Source organism: Octodon degus, unplaced genomic scaffold, assembly GCF_000260255.1.
Source record: "Octodon degus isolate 3935 unplaced genomic scaffold, OctDeg1.0 scaffold00015, whole genome shotgun sequence".
NCBI lineage: Eukaryota > Metazoa > Chordata > Mammalia > Rodentia > Octodontidae > Octodon > Octodon degus.
Window position 1 is genome coordinate 4231034 of NW_004524591.1, and position 25412 is coordinate 4256445.

Sequence of the window (25412 nt, forward strand, 5' to 3'; positions counted from 1 at the left end):
CAAGTCCGCATCTTGTACAGCAATTAACCACTAATAAGAATATATACAGTGCATTATTTGTTGAAACTGTACTTCTGATTTGATTTGAAACTGTCTCATTGCTATCTGTTTATCAATAAAACTTTGAAAAAAAAAGAAAATAGGTTCTCTGTGGAACTTCTGCTTACTGCATACATACAGCTCTCTGTCTCTGTGTCTCTGTGTCTCTGTGTCTCTGTCTCTCTCTGTCTCTCTCGTCTCTCTCTCTCTCTCTCTCTCTCTCATGATCTATACATCACTTAATGCAGGCATGTGTGTTGTATGTGCACATATATTATGTACCCATATTTTAATGCATATAAACAAGTTATATACATAAGACAGCCATACAGAAATGTATAAAGGATGCAAATAAAAATTTCCTACTTTCATTTCAATTTATATGTTCACTACAATACTATTGCCTTTGGAATTACTAATGTGGAACACATTATATTATGAAAAGAATAAAAAAGTTTAAAATCGTACTATTCTACAACCAATGATGAGACCCTGACATGACATTTTGCGTAGTTTCATGTACTACTCTCCGGATTAGCAACGTGTTTCACTGAACGATGCTGTTAGCTGCCTGTTGGCTAACATGAATCTGTCCTAGTCAAAAATACACTTGAAAATGTTTAGGAAATTTCTTTTCTTTAAAATTAACATTAATAAAAAATGTAATTGAACTTTTACCCCCAGAATATTTTAATAAGGGATATACTATGAGATGGAGGGCAGAGGAAGTGAACGATATGGAAGAACTTTCACCTCATTCATGTCACTCCCTGTTCAGTAGATTATTTCCAGAATCCACGCCTCGAGTCATTCTGCTGTACTTGCTCTAGATGTAGTACTGCTTTGGTGATCATTCACTAAAATGCAAAGCACAAACCAGCCAAACTGCTTCCCAGCATGAATGTAAAAAGAAAAGAAGAAAATTCATAAAGTATCAGAAAGATAAACTCTGGCTAAAATGTAATTACTCACAAAAGAAATGCATTTTCTGTTACTAATAAAATGAACACAAAATATTGTGTTTCCTGGAATCCTCTGGGCTGGGAAATGGGCAATTTTGAAAGTGTTCTTGGAGCATCTTTTAAGGCAGGGTGGAGAGAGATCTGACAGGCAGAGAATTCATAGCTATTTCAAAATCAATGAGATACTCATGAGATAATCAGAGGCCAAGGGCAGAGGCTGCCATGACGGGGGATATTTCTTTGGAGCAGATTTCATTTCCAGGCTTCAGTAAGAATCAAGAGGAGTTCGGCCAAGTCGCTTGAGTAAGGACTTAAAGGCTGGCCTCTTTCTCACTGCAAGCTTAACTCCGCCTCTCTGTGTGCCCTGAACGATGCAGGCAAAATCAAGCCAGCTGCCTCAGGCAGCAGCTGCAGGAGAAGCAGCCAAAGGTAGGAGCCAGTATGTGTGCAGAGGGAATTTTGGCAAATGCATACAACTGGAACAGTGACACGCATTAGACGAAAATTCCTCCATATCATTTTCTTCCTCTGCCCTCCATCTTACAGCACATTCTTTATCAGTATATTGTAGAGGTAAAAGTTCAATTATGCTTTTTATTAATGTTAAATTTAAGGAGAGGAAATGGCCTGGAATTGCCTCTAAAATTTAAGTTTTTGTGACTTTAGGCAAATCATTGAACTTATCTGATTTTCACTTCCTCATCTGTAAATGGCAATAGTAATAATTATAAGTCTTATAGATTTCCTGTGGAGAGAGACATGCTATATAGTTAAAACATAAGCATATTGAATACTGTGACCTATAATGCACTCATAATGAGATCTTCAAAAATATTTGATGTTATGTTGTATTCCCATTGAAGCTCTGAGTGGTAATAAATACTACCATGTAAACCTTTGGTTTACCTTAAAATCACTCTCTGGATACTCTAAGACCCCAGGCAGCATCACTTTCTTCCGTGGGATGATGCCACAATAAGCAGCTGACATATTCTATACATGACACGGTATTAATAGTCTTCCTAGCTCTGAGCTTGCAGTAGTGTGAAGCCAAGTTGCTGCAGATGACAAAATGAAAGGGAAAGGGAAAAAGAGGAAAGGTCCCAGAAGCACTTGGCAGCGTTTTCCCTGTTCTTTGTGCTCCAGGTGCGCTTTCTGCGAGCTACTCACATTCATTGTGGAAGACTAACTGCGCTTGGTCACTTAGTGAATTGCGAGGAGTTACAAATAGTATGGAAACAATTGGTGAGCCACTGCCCAAAAGTTTTAACTTGCAGAATGGTCTCTCCCGAGTCCGTATTCATCGCAGAAAGCTGCAGTACTCCCTACTGTGAATGGACTGTGATGGTAGAGATGTAGGGAGCATTTGGACAAGAAGATACCAGGAGGAAGACCACTCAGACCCCAGCAGAGGACCTGCTGAAGGAGCACAGACTTTGAAAATGCTAAAGTCAAGACCAATCTATGCTGCGTGAGTTTATTGGGATGATTCATTTGAAAAATGTCCTGCAAGCAATTCGGGCAACGGGAATAGGTTGTAGAATAATTCACCTGATATTTATTATGTAACATTTATAAGAAATACGGGGACATGTTTTGGTGAAGATAGATCCTTCCATTTTGTATCTATATATACAAAATAGTTAGGATAGATATACAGCTACTTTCTCTTAATTCAATGAGAAGAAAGATTTATACTAATAGTTTTTTGACAGGATATCATGTCTACATCCTTTACTATGGATAACCACTATGAAGACAACAATATGCAAAGTATTATTTATTGAAACTGTTCTACTAACCTGTTTTAAACTGTCTTATTGCTATTTGTTTCTCAATAAAATTAATAAAAACATAGGTACTTGTGGGATATTCTGTGGTATATGTAGACATGCTTGGAGCATGGTTTCCTAGTATGTGGTGCTGAAATTTTCAAATACTTGTGAGACTACTAAGAAAGTTCCATGAAAGAAACATTTGAATAAGCCATATTTATACAATGGAAATGTTGACTCTAAACTACAAGTGAATGTGGAGAATTAAAACCCAAACTTTGACGCAGAGGACCTGGAGATGCTCGGAGAAAGTGACAACGTCTCTCTTTTATTGACGTCTCTGCTATCAACAGATTGAAAAGCAAAGTTTCAAAAAAAAGTTAGAAAATGCTGGGGTATCTATGTAAATTCTTGACCACAAGGCAAGAGATAAGAAAATATATGCAGTTTCGTGATATACTGTAGTTCTTTCTAGGAAGCTAGAAAGACGACATAAGAAAAATATCCAGCTATGCCTCAATCGAGAGCTGTAAGGAGGAATATGTGACCCAGAACAAAATTCTGCCACCAACATCAATCAGCCTATGATGTCAGATGTCATTGGGATTTTGATTTTTTTATGCAAAAGCCAAAGATGAATGAGTGACTGTGAACAGTCAAGAAAAAACAAAAATAGCTCAAGAATCATGATAAGATCAAGTCAAAGTATATCATCTTGAAAGCTGAGGTGCTGGTGAACAGGAAGATAGTTTGAATGAGCACTTCCAAGTCTCCGGTTCAGGAGTAGAGGGGAGGAATGACTAGACAAGTGTACAGGATTGCTTCCCCATTTCCAGTGCCGGCAGAGTCTAATCAGTGTGGGCCACAACTAGTGAATTACGTTTCCAAGGGATTTTTTTCTTAGAATGGACAAAAGCCATGATATTGGATTGGGTCAGGCTACTGGCAAGAAGTATTATGTCACAGGAGCTCCTATCCTGCAGTAGCTTGAGAAAAACGTGATTATGTAAAAGTGTTTATGTTAACATGAAGAAAAGGTCTGGACAAAGAATCTGAGGGCAATCACTATTTAGTCATTTCTTTGTGGATTGCTGATCACCTTCCCCTCCGGTGATCGTCGGCATAACCATCACAAGTACAAATGTGCTAAGCGAGCTGCACATGGAAGGAGTCCATGGTGCTGCTGGAAAACAGCCACACTAGAAATGGTACAGGTAGACCCAGAACTTATGCCTAGACTGATCCTATTAACTGGAATTGGTTCTAATATCTTTCTTCACGTACATCAACACAGATTGACTGGTATCTTACTCTGTTGACTTTACATGGCCATGTGCTCAGTTATATAATCAGACAGAACCCAGAAAATACCACAGGGCTGTTACAAATACCTCAGCCAAATAATACAGGCAAGAGTGAAAAGAAGCCAAATATCGTATAAGCTTTTTTATTTCCCTTGACTCTGGAAGTTTTCAAATACCCAAGCATATGAAAGAGTAGATAAACAGAAAACTAAAACAAAACAAAGCCAAGGCATTCATGAGGAAGGGTTCTCTCATTGTATGTGGAATGTAGGCTCAATAATACTGGAGCCAAATCAAATACACATCACATGGAATTTTATTGATGAGTATTTTAGGAATTTGTTTTTTTCCAAGGTGGATTCATTGAGATACATTATAGTTGATCTCACTGTGTATTTTAAAACTCAAAACCATGTCGTTTTATTTTTTATTTGTTATTTTTTCCCCCAGAACCGGGGATTGAACTCAGGCCCTTGTGCCTTCCAGGCAAGCACTTATTCTACTGAGCTATCTCCCCGGCCCCACCATGTCGTTTTATGATACTGTTGAATAGACTAGCGGCAATAAAATTAGCCATTTATCAAATGGATTATAATAGTGAAGATTGAAAGAAGAAGACGCTGTCCAAAGTGCTGCTGTCAGAATGCATCTTTTCAAATGGCAGAAATTATCACTCACTGAGGGACTCAAACAGGACTTCCTCAAGGATGGCATGTGGCAGCAATTATTGCAGCTTCAGAAATATTCTCCAGAGATGCTGAGAGTAGTGTCTTTGAAATGTCTTTTAATCACAGGTGAAAAAAAAAAACAAACCTGGAGATGATTTGATATCCAGGAAAAGAAAGGGCGCGAGTTATCATGGAGCAGGTGTTCTAGCTCAAGAGAATCTAAAATATCTAAGTTTGCTTCGGATTTGTGTTGTTCTTTGTTTTTCAAAATTCTGTCACCTGTGAGGAAACTATGGCAAAGAGAGTAGAAGGAATACTGTGTATATTTTGAATGATTCTGGATAAAAAGATAGCTATAGATGTAGATATTGATATGGTTATAGGTATAGATGATATAGATACAGATACAGATTGATATGAATAGAGATAAGGATAAGTATATAGAATTTTTCCCATCAGAATTAGGTATTCTGATCTTTGTAATCCAGGAATTCCCCCTTGAAGCCCTGCTGCTATGGCAGTGCTTTTGATTCAATTTCTAAATAGAGTATTTTGATAGGTAGAATATTTTAAACATAATGGCCCATCTCCAACGTGCTTAGGAAATCTCTACAACGTATTCTAGACTTTTTGTGGACTGTTCAGTTACTTGGCTGCACTATTACTGAGCCTACACTCCACATAAAATGAGAAAACTCTCCTTCAGGAATGCCTTGGGTTTCTTTTGTTTTAGTTTTCAATTTGTCTACTCATTCATATGCTTGGCTATTTGAAAACTTCCAGAGTCAAACCTGTGGTTTCCACCCACCAGCCTTGTACTCCTTTTCAATAATTTCACCAAGAGTGCTTTGGCTTCCGTTGACCTTAGTTTTGATGTCAGAAGATGGATTAACATAATCTGGTGAGAGAGTCAACTAAAATTTTTCTGGAAACCATTCATCATCTGTCAACAGCAGCAGCCCAAATAGCACAGTGCTCCAAAGGTTGGAAGGGCAGCAGCACGCTCGAAGTTCATTCCTTTCCAGGAGTTCTCAAAGCATCTTGAAAATCTAGAGACAGGTTCAATTGGAGGTAAATGTCACTTTCTCCTGCAACCTGCTTTTCTATCCTCTATAATAAAACACATAAAAATAAGTTCATAGTGACTGTTACTTGCAAAAAAGAGGTGAATACATTTTTAAAGATTCATTTCTTTTAAAAACTGGAATAATTAAGCCCATTTTTCATAGGTAAGTTCTAAAATGCCAAAAACTAGTTTCCTTGGGCAAATACAGAAACGTGAGCAAGTATCTTGCTTTGAAAATGTGGAGCACAAATGGGACGAATTTGGGAATTTTAAGAATAGGGCAAAGAGGAATGAAAGAGATCAGAGAACAAAATAAAGAAAATCTGGGCAACAGCTTCAAAATAGCTTTGCAAGTACTGAAAGGCATAAATATGAGAAAACCCATCACAGCTGGGACACGGCAGTTTTCCTAGCTACTCCAACTTTACACTTTTTAGAAGACAATTCTTAGTCTTGCATTCACGTTTCTCTTAGTCTCAGAAACAGAGACGCTATGTGCCTATGTTCCAAAATATCATTTCAAGGATATTTTTGTAGTAAATAAAATTGAGAGAGAGCAAGAGAGTGAGAGAGTGAGAGAGCAAGAGAAAGAGAGAGAGAGAGAGAGAGAGAGAGAGAGACAGAGAGAGACAGAGAGAGACAGAGACAGAGACACAGAGAGACAGAGACAGAGAGAGAGACAGAGAGAGACAGAGAGAGACAGAGACAGAGACAGACAGAGACAGAGACAGACAGAGACAGAGACAGAGACACAGAGATTACAACTGGTTGGGCACAGAGCAGGTCTTTTTTCTGCCCAAACATGTTCCCGAAACTTCGGTTTTCATCCTGTAACACAATGCACTGAGCAGATATCAGTCGGTTCACTTTACGTTTCCATGTGAGCGCTAAAGTAGGAGCATCTGGGCAAGCACGACGCGGCTGCTTCCTCCTGTGACGTGGGATTCAAGGAGCCCCTGTCTGTGACCCGGGAGCCTGATGCGTCCCTCTGGCCCCCGTGGATCTGCACCCAGCTGGGCACACTGCCACAGTCTCACTAATGCTCTGCTTTACAGTAAGTAGTTTGGGGATCTTTGCTTCTTGTGATGCCTACGGAAGGCTTTAAATGAAGCTACACACTTTGGAGACAAACTGTTTTCAAATAGGAAAATAGAGCTTCTGGGAGCAGGAGCATATTTTTTACATTGTTTCTTAGATGTAAACTTCAAAATTTAACAAAGAGTAAATATAGAAATAAGTTTATATTTTTTTAATTTTTGAAAAATTTTATTTATTTATTTATTTATTTATTTATTTATTGTATTTTAGGGAAGGATCTACAGGGTCTTCAGGGTCTCGCTACTAGATCAGACTTGTAGTGATCCGCCTGTTTACAGCCTCCCAAGAGCTGGGATTCCAGGCGCACCTCCACGCCCAGTCTCAATTGCTGTCTCAGCATGCTCCTGGGGCAGGGCCAACAGAGCAGGCTGGGCGTCTCATCCTGCGCCTACTTGCAGGCGCTTTAAGCCACTGAGCTATTTGGCCAGCCCTAGAAATAAGTTTTGGAGAGTAGCAGAAATATTAATCCCTAGGAAAAGTAGAACTAGTGGAAAGAAAGTGCACAACATTCTGATGTTAACAATGAAAGCAATAATTAACTTACACATGGGGCTTAGCTGTTTACAAATAATTTTCACACAAAATATTTCTGAGTCTTAAAACAATCATTGAGAAAGTCTTTATTTCTCTTCCGAATTATATAGTTGGGAAAATTAAAATTTAGGAAGGTTGTATAACTTGCTAAAGGCCAAAACTAATACATTAAGAAAATAGTAATACAGATGAACCTAAGTAAATTAAATAAAGCTAAAACAAAATAAATACCTAGTCATAAGATCATAGACTATATCATAAAATATTCCTCTTATATTATTAATTTTCCTTTTTTCCCCCTATTTTCCATATAAACATGTGTTTCTTTCCTATGTTAAGATGAAATCCTTCACCTTTCTTTTTTCTTTTTCTTTTTTTGTATTTTAGGGAAGTGTCTACATGGTGTTCGGGGTCTCACTACTAGATCAGACTCCTAGTGATTGGCCTGTTTGAAGCCTCCCAAGAGCTGGGATTGCAGGCGTGCACCACCACACCCAGTCTCAATCACCCTCTCAGCAGAGCCCGGGGGCGAGGTTGGCACAGCAGGCCCAGGAATTGAACCCCCGGCCCCTGCACCTGCTTACAGGTGCTTTAATCCACTTCTTTCATCTCTAGCTCTGTCTCTCTCTGTTCTCTTCTCTTTCTTTTTTCTCTCTCCCTCTCTTTCTCTCTCTCTCTTCTCTCTCTCTGTATCTCTGTGTCTCTGTCTCTTGGTCTCTCTCTGTGTCTCTGTCTCTTTGTCTCTATCTCAGTCCCTCTCCTCTCCTCTCCTTCTCTCTCTCTCTCTCTCTCCCCCCTCTCCCCTCCATGACTTCCCCCTCTTTTTCCCTCCCTCTCTCCCTGTCCCTGCTTCTTATGCATTTCCTGGATTGAATGAACCAGACTGACTTGGTTCTGCAAGCTGGAATGCTCTGTCCTTCCTCTGTAGTTCCATATCTAATTGATAATTGCATTTGGTCCATTTTCCTCCAGATACTGTACTCTCTCTGATATATGCTTACCTCACTCATAACAATGCCTTCACCTTCTGATAACCTTTCATATTTAACAATCTTTACTAGTAAAACATCTTCCTAAGTGATTTTTACTTCCCTTTTCACTGAAGATACGTTTAATTTCTTCTGAAATTCAAGTCTTATAAATTCATCATCCCTAAATTCAATATCCACCTTGTTTCCGCTGTTGCTAAACATTTGTTTATTTGCTAGTGGTATTTGTGTTGACTCACATTTTGTGACTGTTGCTAAATTTCTCAGCCCTACTTTCAGTACTAATACACATGCCCATATATACACATCCATACTCAAGCTCAAATATGTACATATGCAGGCAGGTGTCACAAATTCTTCCTTAATTCCAAAATTCTTTCATGTCACTGCACATATTCTAATAGCCATTTGGGCCTTTTCTGTGTCTCTTCCTTCTAGGAAATGCTTTAATTAAAATTAAAAGCCATTTCCTCTTTCAACTTCTATCCACATGAAGCAGAGCAAAAGCTTTCCTAGAGTCTTGCATACGTAAAAACACTGAGAGAATCATTTCATGGCTAACCCTTCCCAGGATTCCTGGCTCTCTGTACTGGCTAAAGTTTTTTCACTGAAGATATCACGCTATTCACATTTTATTACCAGAACCAACCATAATTCCTCAGAGTAAGGAGTACTAAATACGGTTTGCTAAATGATGATGAAGGAAGAAAATTAAGTTCCTTGCCTGCATATTGACTTGTTTTCTGTTTTGTTTTGTTTTACTTAAGGTTAGTGGTGGGTATTGTTGTTGCGTTTCCTTCTGGCATCTCTTACAATCGTGTAGATGGTAGCAACTGGAGAAACACCAATGAATAACAACCTTTAAACTCCAATTGAGTTAAAGCTCAGCTATATCATTAAAATACATGTCCTAGTAAAGATTTATAGATTGTGTAATAACATTATTAATAAAAATAATATTTACTTATTATCCTCAAGGATTATTCTCCTTATTGTATACATGAAGAAATAGAAGCTTAGAGATGTTTTAATGATTTGCTTAATGGGCCAAAGACTATGCTTTTTGCATGTGACTTTGTTCATATTACCAAATATTTGAGTTCTTCTGACTCTAGGAAGATGGTAGGAGTGTAGTTTTCTCCATCTTTCTGCAGGTGATATGTGACCATGTGAATTCCTTCAGCAAAAGAAATGTAAGGCTATCTCTACCAAAGAGAAGATCAAAGACACAGTACCCCATTTATGAGAATTTTCTTTATGTTTCTTTCACTGCAGAAAAATCTCTAATTTTCAGAGTTCATGGCTGCTTTGTCTGTGAAGGACTTAACTGGGCACAGCATAAGAAAAAAGCACTTGACTCAGGTTGAATTTTTTTTTTTAATTTTTATTTTACTTTATTTTATTTTGGCGGAACCAGGGAGTGAACTCAGGCCCTTGCGCTTGCCAGGGAAGCACTTATTCCCCTGAGCCATCTCCCCAGCCTCTGAAAATTTAATATGAGTGAAAAATAAACTTGTGGTTTCTTAAGCCACTGAGATTTTGTGAATTTTTTCTTTCATAGCATAATGCGGCTGAATCTGACTATAGAAATCATCAGAAAGCTGATTTACAGAAATCATTACTGTAACATTAACATTTGACCACAAATCCGAATAAGACTGATTTTTGACAAGTCTGAAAAATCAAAAGACAGATGTCTAAAATGTATCAAAAATATACACTTTTTGGTTATAAATATTAAGAATTTAGACTTTCAAAGCTATGACTTCCCTTTGCTTTACAAGATTTAGGTGTTGAAGGATTCCTGAGACATATGGACAAAGGAGAAGCAAAAGGAAATTCTATTTGAAGCAACTCAACAAATAAGAAGCAGAGCCAGGGAAGAGGCAAAGAGATTATCAAGCCAACATACATTCCAGAAATACAGTCTGGGTCAGGGCCAGAAATGGCTGAGTGAATCAATGCTATTCAGAAGAAACAGGGTCAGGAAAGAGAGACATTGCATTATGTGAAGTCGGGTTTCAGATTCACATTTCAAAAGAAGTGTCTGAGCAAAGTGAAGACACTTTAGGAAAATCAAGACATTCTGCATACATAATGTAACTGAGAAAGCCTAAATCAACAGAAAAATAGAGTTCTCTAAAATTGAAATACCTGAGCCCACTATTCCAATGCTGATGATGATCATAATCATAACAGAGACATTGAATTCAGAGCACTTCTATACAATTTCACATTTCATCATCAGCATATGTCTATAGGAAAATAAGATACACACCACACAGCAGGAAAGCCCAAACCCAGCTTTATCTGCCACCAAATTATGTGTTCTCAGACACTAGGATAAGTGGCCCTGTGCCATTTATTCTTCTTGTCTTGTACAAAGAGAGTAATTATCAATAAGTGGTTTGGCCTCCCAAAATAGAGCCAATCTAGCATAGGGCATAAGACAGAAGTAAAAGCTAATCTCAGCAGGAAAAATTGGAAAGAGGGCTCTCGTGTAGTCTAAATTTGCTTCACAATGAATTCAATGTGCACATAGGAAGAAGTTGAGTTTTGTTTCTGTCTTTTCCTTATCTCATCTTGTGTGAATCAGACACAAAACATTTTCCAAATATATACTCTGTTAGATCCTCACAATAGATGAAAGGGTTTCTTAAATTGGAAAAGGATGTGTCTTTGTTACAATTGCTTCTTCATTTTGTCATCATCTTTATTTCCTATTCCCCACTTATTTGTTTGTTTTGCTTTGGTTTTGTTTTATGAGATAGGATTATGCTATACAGTTCAAGCTGTCCTTGAACTCACTGTGTTGCTCAGACTGATCTTGAACTCTCAGCAATCTTTCTGCCTTAGTCTGCCAAGTACTGGAATTACAGGCATCTGCCACCATGCCCTGCCTCATGTGTATTAAATGAAGAATACATATGCCTAAGACCCCGGGGACAGAAAGAGTGAGTGTAGGCACAATGGCAACACCTGCTTCTGGGTTACATAGAACATCACTCGGTTTGCATAGGGCCCAGCTCAATCAGTATGTCAGAGTCAGAGACCACAAATGCATGCTGGGGCCAATGCCTTACACAGCAGCTGGGCTGCTCTGCGCTGCATACATGAGAAACCCTTTAGAGGAAGTCTGTGGTGGATAAAAATATTAACATCTCAGTCTTTTGTTTTAGCTTTGCTTATTTTGAAAAGATTATTAAGAAAATATCAATTAACATACTAATACTACTGTTTTTGGTATTTGTTGTCACATTGTGCTAAGAATTTGTGCCCGCTAATCTGGCAGCAAAATTTAATCCCCAGAGATGATAATCTACCACCTTCCCTGGTTTATGGTAAGGATTGAGATAATATCGATATATTGTTAAGAGTGAATTTAAATTCTACTATTTGTTGTGAAGTTGGTGGGTGTTTTATTAAATCCTAGATTGAGCCGCATTTTCTTCCACTTTTTAGGTGAGAAAGCTGAGGCCCAGGTGGTTTATGTAGCATTTCCGAACACTTACTACTAATTAGCAGAAGACGTAACTGTGATCCAATTACTACCATCAAATATTTATCTACAAACCTAGTGCTTCTTCTTTTAGGTCATACTGAATCTCTCTCTTCCATAGAAAAGAATTATACACTGGGTTGTACTGTTTGGCACACTGGGCCTTAATTCACCATTATTTTGTAACTACCTCAGCAGTTGCTATCAATGGTACAAAATTCATAAAAGGTTGGAACTGTTCCCTCATAATAGCACAGGATTTTTCACAAATAATTTAGATGCTATATAACACACTCCATGTGTCAAACCAAAAGTTAATCCAAAGTGACACTTTGTGGGTAGATAGTGAATCACTTGAAATCTCATGTAGTTTCTGCATAGATGGTATTCTTGTCCATGAAGAGACTTGGAGTTCCTTAATCCTTTACATTGTGCAGAAACTGCAGCAGGAAACATTCAGGGCCATTAATGTGATAAGCTCAATTCTCCACGTGGCAGGAGTGAGAACTTTCTACTTTGCAACTGTTTATATGACTTTATATAAAAAAATGGGGAGGAAAATTATACCTCCCTCCCACATATCAGTGGAAACTCTTCCCATGAAGTGACTCAGCCTGCAACCCTAAACAGGAGCAAGAGCACAGCACGCTGCAGGCAGCCCAGCTTCTGTGGGGACAACACTTCATCACAGCTGCCAATAACACCAGAAGCTCCTACCTTGTCTTACAGCAGAACGAAGATAGATACTCTTCATGCTGCAAAACGAGGCACTTTTCTTCTTGATCATCAACAAGATGTTCAATTGACCAAGAAAACACAGCATTCTCTGTCTAGTAATGTAATAATTATAAACAGTCTTTTCACTAACAATATGCTAGGTGCCGCCCTTCTTATTTCATGTGGATAGTTCAGTCAATTTAAGACTTACAATGCTAGACATATTTTTTCCTATGTTGTTATTTTACAAGCACAGAATTGAGACACAAAGATGTTACATAACTTACTGAAAGTCTGCTATCTAGATTGGGACCAGAGAGTCCACACAAGATGTCTGACGTACTACCTCTCTGCCTAGCCAGAAAGCTGTGCCAGTATCTACCTATTGATGCTCTGTTAATTTCATGAATACCCTAACAGTTACAAAAACAATCATAATTACAATATGTACCTTGGCAATTGTGAGTCCAAAAGCAGAAGAGCAACTTGAGAGAGAAATCCTTATTTGGTTCCACATGGTTTAGTTTTCCAAGGTTACAGCTTCCATGAGCCCATCTACATTGTTCAAGAGCTCCACACCCCCCACTCCATGTTAAAAAGCATACAAATTATTTAAATATATATACATATACATATATATGAGCATGTTCACTCTTACAATATTGCAAATTTAGCTTTAAATCAACAAGTAAAATTTACCCATTTAACACATATAAAAATTGCTTATCACAAGACACAAAGTACTATCAAGAAAGTGAATTCAATATACTACTTTTCTAGTTGAGTTACAAGAATAACACTTTTTTCAATATCACATTGCAAAGTGAAAAATTAGCCCTCTCAATACTCCCAAGAATTTTTTACGCATACTAAACAGCAAGGAAATGTATGTATGGTCTTCAAATGATAGGTAAGATTCCAGGGTTTTGGTTTATTTATTTTTTTATAATGCAAATGTCTTCTAAAAGCACATTATAAATTTAGCACTTTTATGCTGTCTTGGCTGGTTAGTGCTATTTATGGTGACCGTGGATTGGGAAGCATGTATCCCATTCAGGATTAATCTGTACTTTGTCTTCCTGTAATATACATTTGGGCAATGTTCTTTAAAAACTTACTGTGCCACTTCCTCCTACTAATCCACTAAGTACTCATTATGCTTAATCTTAATACAATTCAATTTTACACTTACAATAATTTTATTGTTGTTTTCCTTAAGCATTTACACAAACTGATTACTAAGTGAAGCATTCTGACAGTAGAGAGGTGCTTCCAAGCTCACAATTCTTTGACTTGCAGTCCTTCGACTTCACAGTGATAGAGCAAAAGCAACGCTTGTTCAGTTGAAGCACCACCTCCAATTCTGAACTTTGAGGTTTTCTGAGCTACACTACCATCCGGCAACCTTGGGCAGCTGCTGTGAGCTGCAACTTCTAGTGAGAGGTGGTCAGGAAACTAAATAGCTGACACATGACATGGTAGTGTACTGCTGAGCTATTATTTTTGCTAAGTTGTATAAATTAAGTCCATTTCCAAGTAGCCATGTATTCAAGTAAAAATGGTTTTATTGGAAAGTAATGTCTTCATACGTCCAACTATTCTTGCATATCCTCATAGTCCTTCGCTAATAAAATAGAACTACTCTTGTTATTGTAATTCGTGATGTAGCTAAATATGACTCACCTGCCATCCTCAAACACGCATGGCATTTCCTGTCTATCAGTATCATTTCCTTTGTCATTTACATGACTTCTATTTTCAGGATACTTTTCATCCTACTTTTTTCTGAGAAGATTTTCTTCCCCTCTAACTCCAAGTAAGCATTAAAACCCTCTAGATTCTTCAACTTTGCTTGGTTTAACCCAGATAATTGTGCCCCCACATAGATTTAGTTTTCCATTATTTTCTACTTGTAAACTTGGGAAATATTAAGTATAAGAAGAAAGGCACATGTGTGCAGTCATTTTGCACCAAATGTTCCTTTTGAGTGAATTATGCTTTAGTGGCCTCATACAGTTTTGAATGTGCAGATGATCATTTCACATCAAAAATTTTCTGACTGGGGCCGGGAAGATGGCCCCATAGAATAAGCACTACCCTGGCAAGCACAAGGGTCTAAGTTCAATCCACTGTTGAAAAAAAAATTCTGACCTCCCCAAGCATGCTGAGAGTAGGAATTTTAATTTAAGATTATTGCCTAAATACGTGTGCATGTGATATTATAGATTTAGAACTCTCTTCTAAATTCTCAGCAGCTTCCTCATATGCGTTCTATGCTGACTCAAGTAAAACACTGCTTTTGTACTTCACTCTTCCCTCACTCATTGCCTTTGTGGCCTGTCCTACCGTTTTTCTATTCCAGTACTGTGTGGTCAGGCCTGATTCCAGTCCTGTGTTCTGCTTTCACACTAGGGGCAGAGATTTCCAAACTTCATTTCCCATTCTGCTTTCCTTTTTCTAGATTTGAGGTGTGATTTGATTTTATCCTTTCTTTTTTCTCACATGTGTAAAACTTGTTTCAGTTCAACCTAGTTGTGAACACCAAGGCCAGATCTGCATCCATCCCCTGCATGAACAGGCTCTGTGACATATAAATGAATGACACCTTCTTTTACCAAAATGTGACATAAAACCACATAATAAATAAAAATACTCACACTCTGCATACTTCTGAAGTTGTGAAAATTCTGAAGGGCTGAGGTGGGCCCATTTTTCCTGGTTTGTCATGATGGACGCAAGGATTTCTCTTACATACCAGGCCAGGGATTCTTTATTTGGACGCTGGGCAGAATTGTGTGCTTCAAAGACTCCACATGATGTATGCCATGAAGAGATACCTCCAGCTTTCAAAGTCTGTGATTTGTCTACATGGAACTGCTGTGGATGTTTGTAGTTTCAATAATGCGTTAACACACTGTGAAAAGCAAAACATATAGAGCAAAAGATTAGCAGAAGGAAAGTAAAGAAGTGTCTGGTTAGAAAATGTTAATAATTGTCAATCTCTGAATAAATATTTCAAATTTATTTTACTCTGCAGAGTACTAAATATTTAATTGACTATTGTTATATTTCATGTATATGTCCTAATAGCAAATCATATGAATAAATACAATTAAGAGTAAAAATATGAAGAATATTTTTATAAGGTTTACCTCTATGAAAGAAATTTTTTGTTCAGTTTTATTAATTCCATGTTCAAGGTACACACAAAGATATTTTTTATTGGGCTGAACCCACTGCTTCTTTAAAATCTAGACATTTCTTTAAAAATCTAGGCCCAAATTTTTAAAGGACTATAAGTGAGCACTTTAGGTCAATGCATATAAAATTTGCTAATTTACTAGAGCTCTTACACTTGGTTGGAACTGTGCCCAGGAGTGGCGCATACATTTGCCACGGTGCAAGTCTATTTTGGGAGTCCTACAGTTTTTTTATAATCTTGCAATCAAATAAAATAAATTTAGTTTTCTAATTTAAAAAATTCCAATAAATTTACCAAATTAAAGCAATTCCAAATATCTGTAAGACTTATTTAATCATGGTAGATGATTCTAGTGTGAATCATGCTTTAAAATAAATCCCTAGGTTGTCATGGACTTTTGATTCCCGGAAAATCTGCAAAGGTAAACAAAGAGAAAAGCCATCTGGTTTCAGTGTTTTACTGGAGACTCTAGTAGTTGTTCAGTAATCAATCAGAATAGCAATATAATCTTCATAGAAGAAAAAATATTTAGAAAAAATTGCTTGGTTTCTGGTGTTATTGCAAAGCTTATTTATCTGGGTATCATTAGGCGGAATTACAAGACCCATTTGGTCTTACAACCTTGTTCTTCTTTAACATCTGTTTACTGGTCTTTAATAGCAATTCTAGGACCTCACTGTCATATATGTCTTCTCCATTCTTGCCTTAAAATATTAGCAAAACAAATCATCAAAAAAAAAAAAAAAGCTGTTCTTTTAGCATCTTGTACCTTCTGTGCAAGATGGCAGCTTGCTATTTAATGAGAGTACAAATTGCAAAGGAAATGGAGAGGAACGGGGCAGGCGACAGCCTCTCCTGTGTGTCTCCTGCCCTGTGTCCCGCTGCCTTCATCCTTCACACTGATTTCATCCTAATCCTTTGCTTCTCTCCAGTCCCTAGCAGCTCTGGTACGAAATGATGCATTCCATCCTCCCCTATCCAGAAGGAGACAGATGAGTCAGTCGCATTTGGCACATTGCTGGCTGTCTCCTGGGGCTTTCAAATGTTGAGTGGAATAATTCAAAAGAGGGATAAGAACATCTGTGCCTAAGTCATTACAGAACAACTGGACATCTGTCCCTGTGTAATCCTGACTCTCTAGCTATTTTGTTACCTGTCAAAGTTAGTGATTCTTCTCTTAATAAGGATTAATAATAATGAAATAAAAGGGGCCAGGGAGATAATTCAGGGGGCCGGGGAGATAGCTCAGTGGAATAAGCGCTTCCCTGGCAAGCTTAAGGGCTTGAGTTCAATCCCTGATTCTGAAAAAAAAAAAAAAAGAAAAAAAGAAAAGAAAAAGAAAAAAGAAAAGAAAAGAAAAAAGAAACAAAAGATGATATGCTGCATCTCATTTATAAGAACAATTGTAATTTAAACACTTTAAATAAATTCTTTGAAATTTCAAAGATCTGCTTCTCTTGTCCCAAAATCTCAACTGATGATCAGGGCAGTTCATTTGTTCATTCTAATAATGTCTGCTGTGCTCCCTTGAGTACCAGTCAAAAGTCCAAAGCACTGGAGATATAGCAGAGATTTTTTAAAAAATACAAAATATGAAAATAATGATAATTCTAGAAATGTGTTGGCTTTATTGAAGGTTTACAGTATTGGGTAGGACTGTACCAGCACTTGTGCTGATAACATTGTAATGGCAGTATTACTTAATACTGTACCAGCACTTGTGCATTTGATTATTAAACCTGCACAGCCATCCTCCGGAAGGGAGGTACTATCTTTTCCCACTTCACCATGGGCAGAAAGTGCAGCTGTGAGACTTCAATCTGGTAAGCATGGCAGAAACCCTTAGAAGTCTCCCCAGCATCCATTCTTCTTACTCCCTTGGTCACAGAACTCTAGTTTATGGGGTGAATATATCCCCATGCACACAATTACATCCCTGGTTTCCTCACACTACGAATCACTCAGTGAGATGTAAGAAGATACTGTTTGATTATAAAGGAAAATTGTGTGGAGTAAGTAGCTGGGCAGGAATCTTGAGAGCATTTGGATCACTTCTTCCATCTTCCTACCTGTATGTTGGCAAGCTCAAGGGCCTGAGTTCAATCTGACTGTAAACTCAGCAATTTCCTCTATTCTCAACTAAATGTCAGAGTAGAAGCCATGATCAAAGCAGAGGACAGCCCAGGAAACTAGGCCAGTGAATAACTGAGAGCAGAAGAAATTTGGGCCACTTCCTGTTTTTGTAACTGAAGTTTTAGTAGAGCAGAGATACTCATTAGATGAACCAGCAAGAAGCCAGCATTTGGAAGGATTTCAAAGCTAAGTACAAAAGCATGGATGCGTTCTAGAAGGCAATAAGAAATAATGAAGACTTCAGAGAAGGCCAGAAAACTGATGGCTTTGCATTTTGGAGAAAAAAAAACCAATATCTTCACATGGTTCCTTTCTCTTTTATTGTTGCAATACATTCTTAACTACACTCTGAGCTCTCTCCTTTCCCTAATGTGTCTAAGTCCTTAATCCCACTTGTCCTTGAGTGGTCATGAACTAGAGTGACTCACAGGTCGTCTGAAAAGTTACCAACAATTGATGAAGAAATTTTCATAGAGATAATTAATCAGTCTCACTGGAGCACAAAACCACTCTTGTTGCCTCCAGTTTTAGTATTTGGAGACAAGTATTCAGTAGTACAAGTTAAATAGCTTATGATAAAATATTATACCCAAAGAAATAAAAGACAGATGAAGAAAGTTTGTTTGAGTCGGTGATTTTAAATTGAATGACCAAGGGAGAGAGTATTATGCTCAGAAGACAATATTGTGGTAACAATCTAAGGATGTCAGTTCACCAGTCATTTTAAATTTAATTTTAGACTTAATCAACGGGGACGTAGGTGAGAAGCATTTCCTAGTGAGATCTCAAAACCAGAATATCCCAAGCCCTGCTCAGAGACACAGCTATTCTCCATGCCACAGAGGATGAGGAGGAGGACAGCCCTGCTTTCTTGTAGACGTTGCCTCTTTAAAAATTGGGAGAAAGCATGTGACAACATTCAATAGTGAACCCCTATGGTGCCTTCACAGACTTCCTGTTCCCCCGCAGAAGGCTTTCTTTAGGTACATAAAATGAGTGCCAGGAGAGATCCACTTTACTGGCTTTTGGAAAGTAGTCTAATTCTGGCTTTCTCATCTAGTCAATAGATGTGCCACTTCATTTAGTTCCTGGCAGGAAATTTTGTGTTGATGGAGTTGAAGAAGTCTTTTTGGCCCACTGTACCTGGGCTCAAACACATTCTCCATAGTTAAAGGAGGAATGAGTCTCTTCATGAAGAAACCAGTAAGCAACATGAAGGGAAATAAATCTGTTGGGTTAGATGCATACTAAGCAGATGTTAAAATAATCATTAGAAGTCAGCCCATTATGACTGCAATCACTGAATAAGAGTTGAGTTGGTAAACATTATAATGAAGAACATATATACAAAAATTTAAGGTGTCAGTATGACTGAAAATACTGATTTGGTCTCAACGAGTATGAACTCCAAATTGCATGGTAAACAGTGGAAAAATCCTGGAGGTCAGAGAAGATGCAGGGCCAAGTAATAATCCCAGAATTGCTGACCAAAAGTAGGATCAAACTAATGGATTATTAAATATATAGTTTGACTCATAGTTATTTATTAATTCAATTGGAAAAAGAATTCTCAACTAAGTCCAAAGCCTCATGTGGCATTAGGCCAGATGCTGGGGATATATAATGATTGGGTAGAAAGATACAATAGCTGACCTCCTGGATCTTGCATAGGATGAAAGATCTACTTTAAACAAACCAACTATATGAGTAATAGTAAACTGTAAAGAGTTCTATGGAAAAAGGCAACAGAATTCTGTAGAATTTCTGGATTTCTAGATCAATGTGAAATAGTCAGTAAACAGCCTATAGAGAAAGATTCATTTAAACTGAAACTCTAGTTCACGACCACTCAGTTGTTAATAAAGTTGCTTAACAATTAAGCCTATGAGGGAAGCCACAAAGTCTAAGAAGAAGCCAAAAAGTGAGGATTAAATCTAGAAATAGTGAGAACTCTAGTGGAGGCCATCCTGATGATGTCCTGGAGAGCAAAAAGCAGCAGAGGGCAAGATGAGCTGGATAAATAGTTCAGGCAACATCGTGACTTTTCTGAGAGGACATGTTAAGGACAGTGCACACTTTTTGAAGTAAATTATGAAACATCTAAATGATTTTGTCCAGCAGAATAACTTTTCTGATGTATACTTTAAGAAGTTCATGCTGGCCAGTGGCCAGCAAGTGGATAAGAACACTAGCGGGAAAGTCACTTCGTAGGCTGTTCCAATACTAGAGGAGAGCTCGTGACTACAAGGAGAGAGGTGGCTAGAGAGATGCAGTGGAAGACTCAGTCAAAATGTGTATTTGAAACAGGATTTGGAAACATAATTTATGTGGTGTGCAAGATAAGGGAAGCAAGAATGACTCCTCAATCTCTGGCTTGAACACAAAGAATGGAAAGGTAGACTTTGAAGAATTCTCCAGTAAGGGAATTCCAGGAGTAACAAGAAAAAAATGCAATGTTTTATTTTGAGACTTGCATAATTTGAGATGTGAGGCACTGGTTCACACTGGAGGTTTAGAGAAAGATAATTTATGGGATTTATTACCCCAACTCCTTCCTAGCTAATTCCCTCTAAGAGGGATATATTTTCCCTTAAGACAGAACTCCTGTCTCAGCCCATTTTATGCTGCTCTAACAGGATCTCAGAAAGTGAGTAATCTATAATGAACAGAAATACATATCCTTACAGTTGTAGAATCCAAGATAGAGTTGATAATATCTGGCATGAGAAGAAAAAGACCAAATTTCCCTGGTATACTGGAAGAACGCTTATGGCCTAATCACTTCTCAAAAGTACAAACTTAATGCTGTTTCATTGACAGCTGAAGGTTAGCATGAGTTTAAAGGGGATATTCAAGCCAGAGCTTCCCTTATGAGACCACATACTGTACATAGAGTCTCTTCAGGTATTGGTTTGGAAAGCTCCCTAATATTGCAAGTACGGGATATAACACCAGACTCTGTCAGCTTTTCTAACCCTTTTCTACATATCCTAACTAATACTTTCATTGAACTCTTAATTACTCAGTTTAATTGTTCCTTCTGCTTTGTACCAAGAGCTTTGCACTTGGTATCCTTTACCAGGAAACAGGGAGCTGCAATTAGGGATATAAAAGCTACCAGGAAATTATTCATAGGAATGATGAAGAGAGTAAAAAGCAATCCGAGTTGAGGAGGGAAAGGCTTCAGATGATGAAGCAGATCTGATGCAGGTTAAAAAAAAAGGAGGTACAGGATTGATTAAGAATAGACTCAGATCACAGTGTGGGGCTGAACACTGTCTTAACTTTAATATGGGCCAGTGAGGAATCCCCACTAACAGACTTGGTATGGTTTACTGTCTTGCATAGTTGGTCCCTGTCTGAAAAACAAGACTGATTGAAAAGCCAAACTTGCCTGAGAAAACAGTTTAGTGGAGGGTGAGAGATGACTATGGTCTCTGCAGCCTACTGGCAAATTCTCTTTTAGGCAAAGCTTAGAGCACACCGCATGCCATTGCTCCCACTTGGCCAAAGGTTTTCATCCCATAGCATTAAGTAATGCCTCTACTGGACAATTGGTAATATTATATATCCTGTAGCCACTTTGCAGTTTAAACTTATCTCTACCTACAGGTACTTTTCAAATTTGGGGCCTCACACTGACCCAAACTAACCCTAAGCCAGAGGGCAGGAAGCACTCAACAGAGTCTCACCAATGTCCGTCTCAGGAGGCTTGGGGAAGGCTGTGAACAGGTGGTGACTGAATGTAAACTTGCATACGTGAGCTGCCAACACATCTGGAGCAGAATCAGATGGAGAAAGAGAGCCAAGGAGTAAGCCCCCAGCACTTCCTGTATTTAGAAACTGGTGATAGGCAAAAGACTTCTCTCTCACTCCTGAGATCCACCCCAAAAAAAGAACTGGGATTTGGTATCAATGAAGACAGCAAAACAGACAGAAAATAACCCTTCAAGGAGAAGACAGAAGACATTCTTCTCAAATTGCTATTATATTAGATGATTAATAAAAGAACCCATGATAACACAGCTGCCATTATTGACCCTAGAAACGGCAGTTTGTTTGAAGCTGGGAGGTCACATCAGAGAAAGTCAGTGTAGATATAAAGATGTAAAGGTCATCAATTTTCTGAGAAATGTGATTCTGAGGAATAGTCAATAGAGGACAAGGTGAACTCTGGTAATTTGTTTGTATAATTTGGCATGTGTATGTTTTTCTATCTTTTGTAGAAATTATTAAAACACATTTTTGGTTTGAAAGTTTTATTCATAAGAGAGGTTCAATCTTTAGGAAACACAGGAACTGGCTTATGTTTTAATTTTTTTTTTTTTTTTTCAGAACAGGGAATTGAATTCAGGCCCTTGTGCTTGCCAGGGAAGCGCTTATTCCACTGAGCCATCTTCCCAGCCCTCAATGTTCTTAAAAACACACTAGTGTACAAATTCCAAAAATATGTGAAGGTAAAAGTTAATCTTAAAAATAGGTGCAAGAATAAGTGGTTTCTTAGATTCAGAGCTTAGGATGTGGAAAATGGTAGTTGAATACGTCTGCTTTCTCAACCATATATAAATCAATATATAACTATGAGAATTGAGTGAGAAATTGAACAGGCAAGAAAAAAATAACAGTGAAAAATTATAAAATGTGAAGGCGTGCAGTCAAAACAACAGGCAGATTTAAGTTGATTGGCTATCATCATTGATGACTTTAGAACTATACTGGTCACCTTACTCTGAATTACTAATTCACAGACTAAAGCATCCAAAGAAAAGGTAATTATATTATTACCATGCTGTATCAGAGAGATCTGCATTTCCATTCAAATTCTGAGCCAGCTTTTATCCCCGTGTAGTGAATCCCTTCACTTATCTGAGACTCAAATTCCTTTCTCATGAAAAACAGGTAACAGCCACCCACTTCACAGGCTTTTAGAATTTAAAGAAATAACATATGTACAATATGTGATAAATGATTCTCAAGAAAGATTGTTTTATTTTATAAGTAAAGATTTAAGATCTATATATAGTATTGGATATATATCTCTGGAGGGGACAAAGACTAAACATCTCCAAACCTTTTAAAAGAGTATGTGGGTGGCTTAATATAAGATTCATAATGGTGTTATTTTGGGCCCCTGCTCACACATAAATAACCCAAAAGAGAAAGCTCAAGAAGAGTCTTTGGTGATGCAAAGAATGTAATATAACAAGTTCTCTATTGTGTACATTTTTAGAGTCAGTATTTGAGCTTGCAATCTTTATTCTGTATAAGGAAGTGACTTTAAGTGAATTTTCTGTTCTTCTTCCTTTTCCACTCGTCTTTAAGAGCAGCATTAGAACAGAGATTTGGAAGCTCGGTGAAAACGAGAATCGTACACAGGGATAGAATCTTGTTCCACATACAACCCTTAACAGAGCGGGGTGCCCGTGCCCGACTCCTCCTTGAGAACTCTGTCTCACAGTTAAAGCATTTTGCCTGCGTCTTTTTCCCAGTGTTGTGAATCAGGACAAGGGCCTAAGTCCTGGACTTCATCAGCATTTTATTTTATTTAGCAACCTTTTCTCCGCATGTCACTAAATTGCCCGGGTTTAAATTTGCTATCTTCCTGCTTCAGCCTCCCAGACTGGTGGCACTGTAGCCAGGCACCGACACCAATACCACAGACGCAGATATTTACTCTGTGTCTCCTTCCAAGCTGGGACCTTGTAGACTTGGATTTCTGAGGAGGCGGAGGAGGCCCACGAGTAAAAGGAAGAGCAATGGACAAAAGCAGAGCACATTTTTTAAAAAGCGAAGGATCCTGAACACATAAATAAAAAGACTGATTTTGCAAACCTGATTCTGCTTTTCTTTTGTTAGGGAGCAAGGCATGTTTGTGCATTTTATAAAAATTTTTCAAATATAATGAAAAAGAATGAAATGAAGAATAAACAAAGAAGGATAAAGGGCTTATTTTATTCAGGCTCAAGATGAAATACTGCTTGAGAGGGAGTAGCTGAAAGGCTTTCTCAGTTTGTCAGACCCGGGGTATTTCAACAGAAATAGATATATTTTAGACGATTGTAAGCTGATAAATTTTTCTTTACATTGTGCTGTGCCCCACATAAGAAGGCAGAAACTCACTAGAAATAATTAACCTATTAACTCCTTTCCGGAAGCGCTATAAAATAATGCACATTCGCACTTTGTATTCCACTACACATTCTTGCTCAGGCAGAACATACATTAAAATTGCTTTCAGTTATGATTGCAAGTGTTTACTCATCACACTGATTAATTAAAAATAATAAATTTAGTCTCATTGGGCACCTCCTAGAAAGTGATGACTGTTAGAAAGGGCTTAATGCCTTCTAACCTTTAATTCCTAGAAAATAGTGCTCATTTTAATAGTGCTGTTACTCAGCTTCAAGCTGGAGTAAACTACTGCCTGAGGACAATCAGTATCAAGGTACACTAGGGATCATTCATGAAGTGATTTTGTATGTCTTCTCAGAGAATCAAGTAACTCTTGCAAAATTCCAGAATATAAAAACAGAGAGCTATCATTCACGCACAGATGTCAGCAGCAGAAAACACATATTTTGATTACATACAATTTTAATTTGGTCTAGAATGCCCACTAACTTAAGCTTTCTTCGTTCACCAAAAATGCCTCTGAGAAACATTTACAATGTCATTTTCTTTTGTGGCTTTTCCTAGTGTTTCTAGTATTGAAATATAAAATTTTATTTTTCCTACTTGATCAAATATTCATTTTTAGTTAATTGCCCAAAGTGTAGGTCCATAGAGATTTTAATAAGCAAATGCAAATTCGTTTAGAAATGAATTTGAGAAACTTTGTAACACAATTATTTTTCTTTAGAATTTGTCTAAAAATGTCAATTTGTATGAATATTCATATGACATTCTGAAAGTAAGTTACACTTTGTTTTTACCCCTCTGGCCATTGAATTACTTCACAACTTAAGCAAATCTTTTCTCATTCGTAACCAGTTCAGTTTATTCTATTATCTGTACTACAATCAAGGGACACTTTTCTAATATTTCATTCGTGCATGTGGTGTCTACTTCTAACCTCCTTTTTCTGCCAATAGGATGATGTCCAATTTAAAATTTAAAAACATGCGATTCAACTATAAACTCTAAGGGGGTTAAATGTACAATATTTTAGGAATGTAGCTTTGGAGCTAAATCTGCCATAAAACTATCCCTCTGATATTAAAATTTTTTATATCTGATTCTTATCTTGGAGTTAAGGAATACAAATAACCTCAGAAAATAGACTTTTTTGTGGTAAGACATACATTGATTGACACACACTCCATATCTATTACATTAGAAAATGGAACTGCAGGGGCCGGGGAGATGGCTCAGTGAAATAAGCGCTTCCCTGGCAAGCACAAGGGCCTGAGTTCAATCCCTGGTTCCA

At 37.7% G+C, this 25412-nt stretch overlaps 1 protein-coding gene across 2 annotated transcripts in view; it reads right to left on the reverse strand.

Moving 5' to 3' along the window:
- Nucleotides 1–25412, reverse strand: part of Dgkb (diacylglycerol kinase beta) — a 705005-nt gene that overhangs the window by 618421 nt on the left and 61172 nt on the right. For both annotated transcript variants that reach the window (XM_023709934.1, XM_023709933.1), the window contains exon 2: nucleotides 15309–15565. In XM_023709934.1, coding sequence (XP_023565702.1) covers nucleotides 15309–15378 — 70 coding nt within the window. In that variant the 5' untranslated portion in view covers nucleotides 15379–15565. The remainder of the gene's footprint in view (nucleotides 1–15308; nucleotides 15566–25412) is intronic.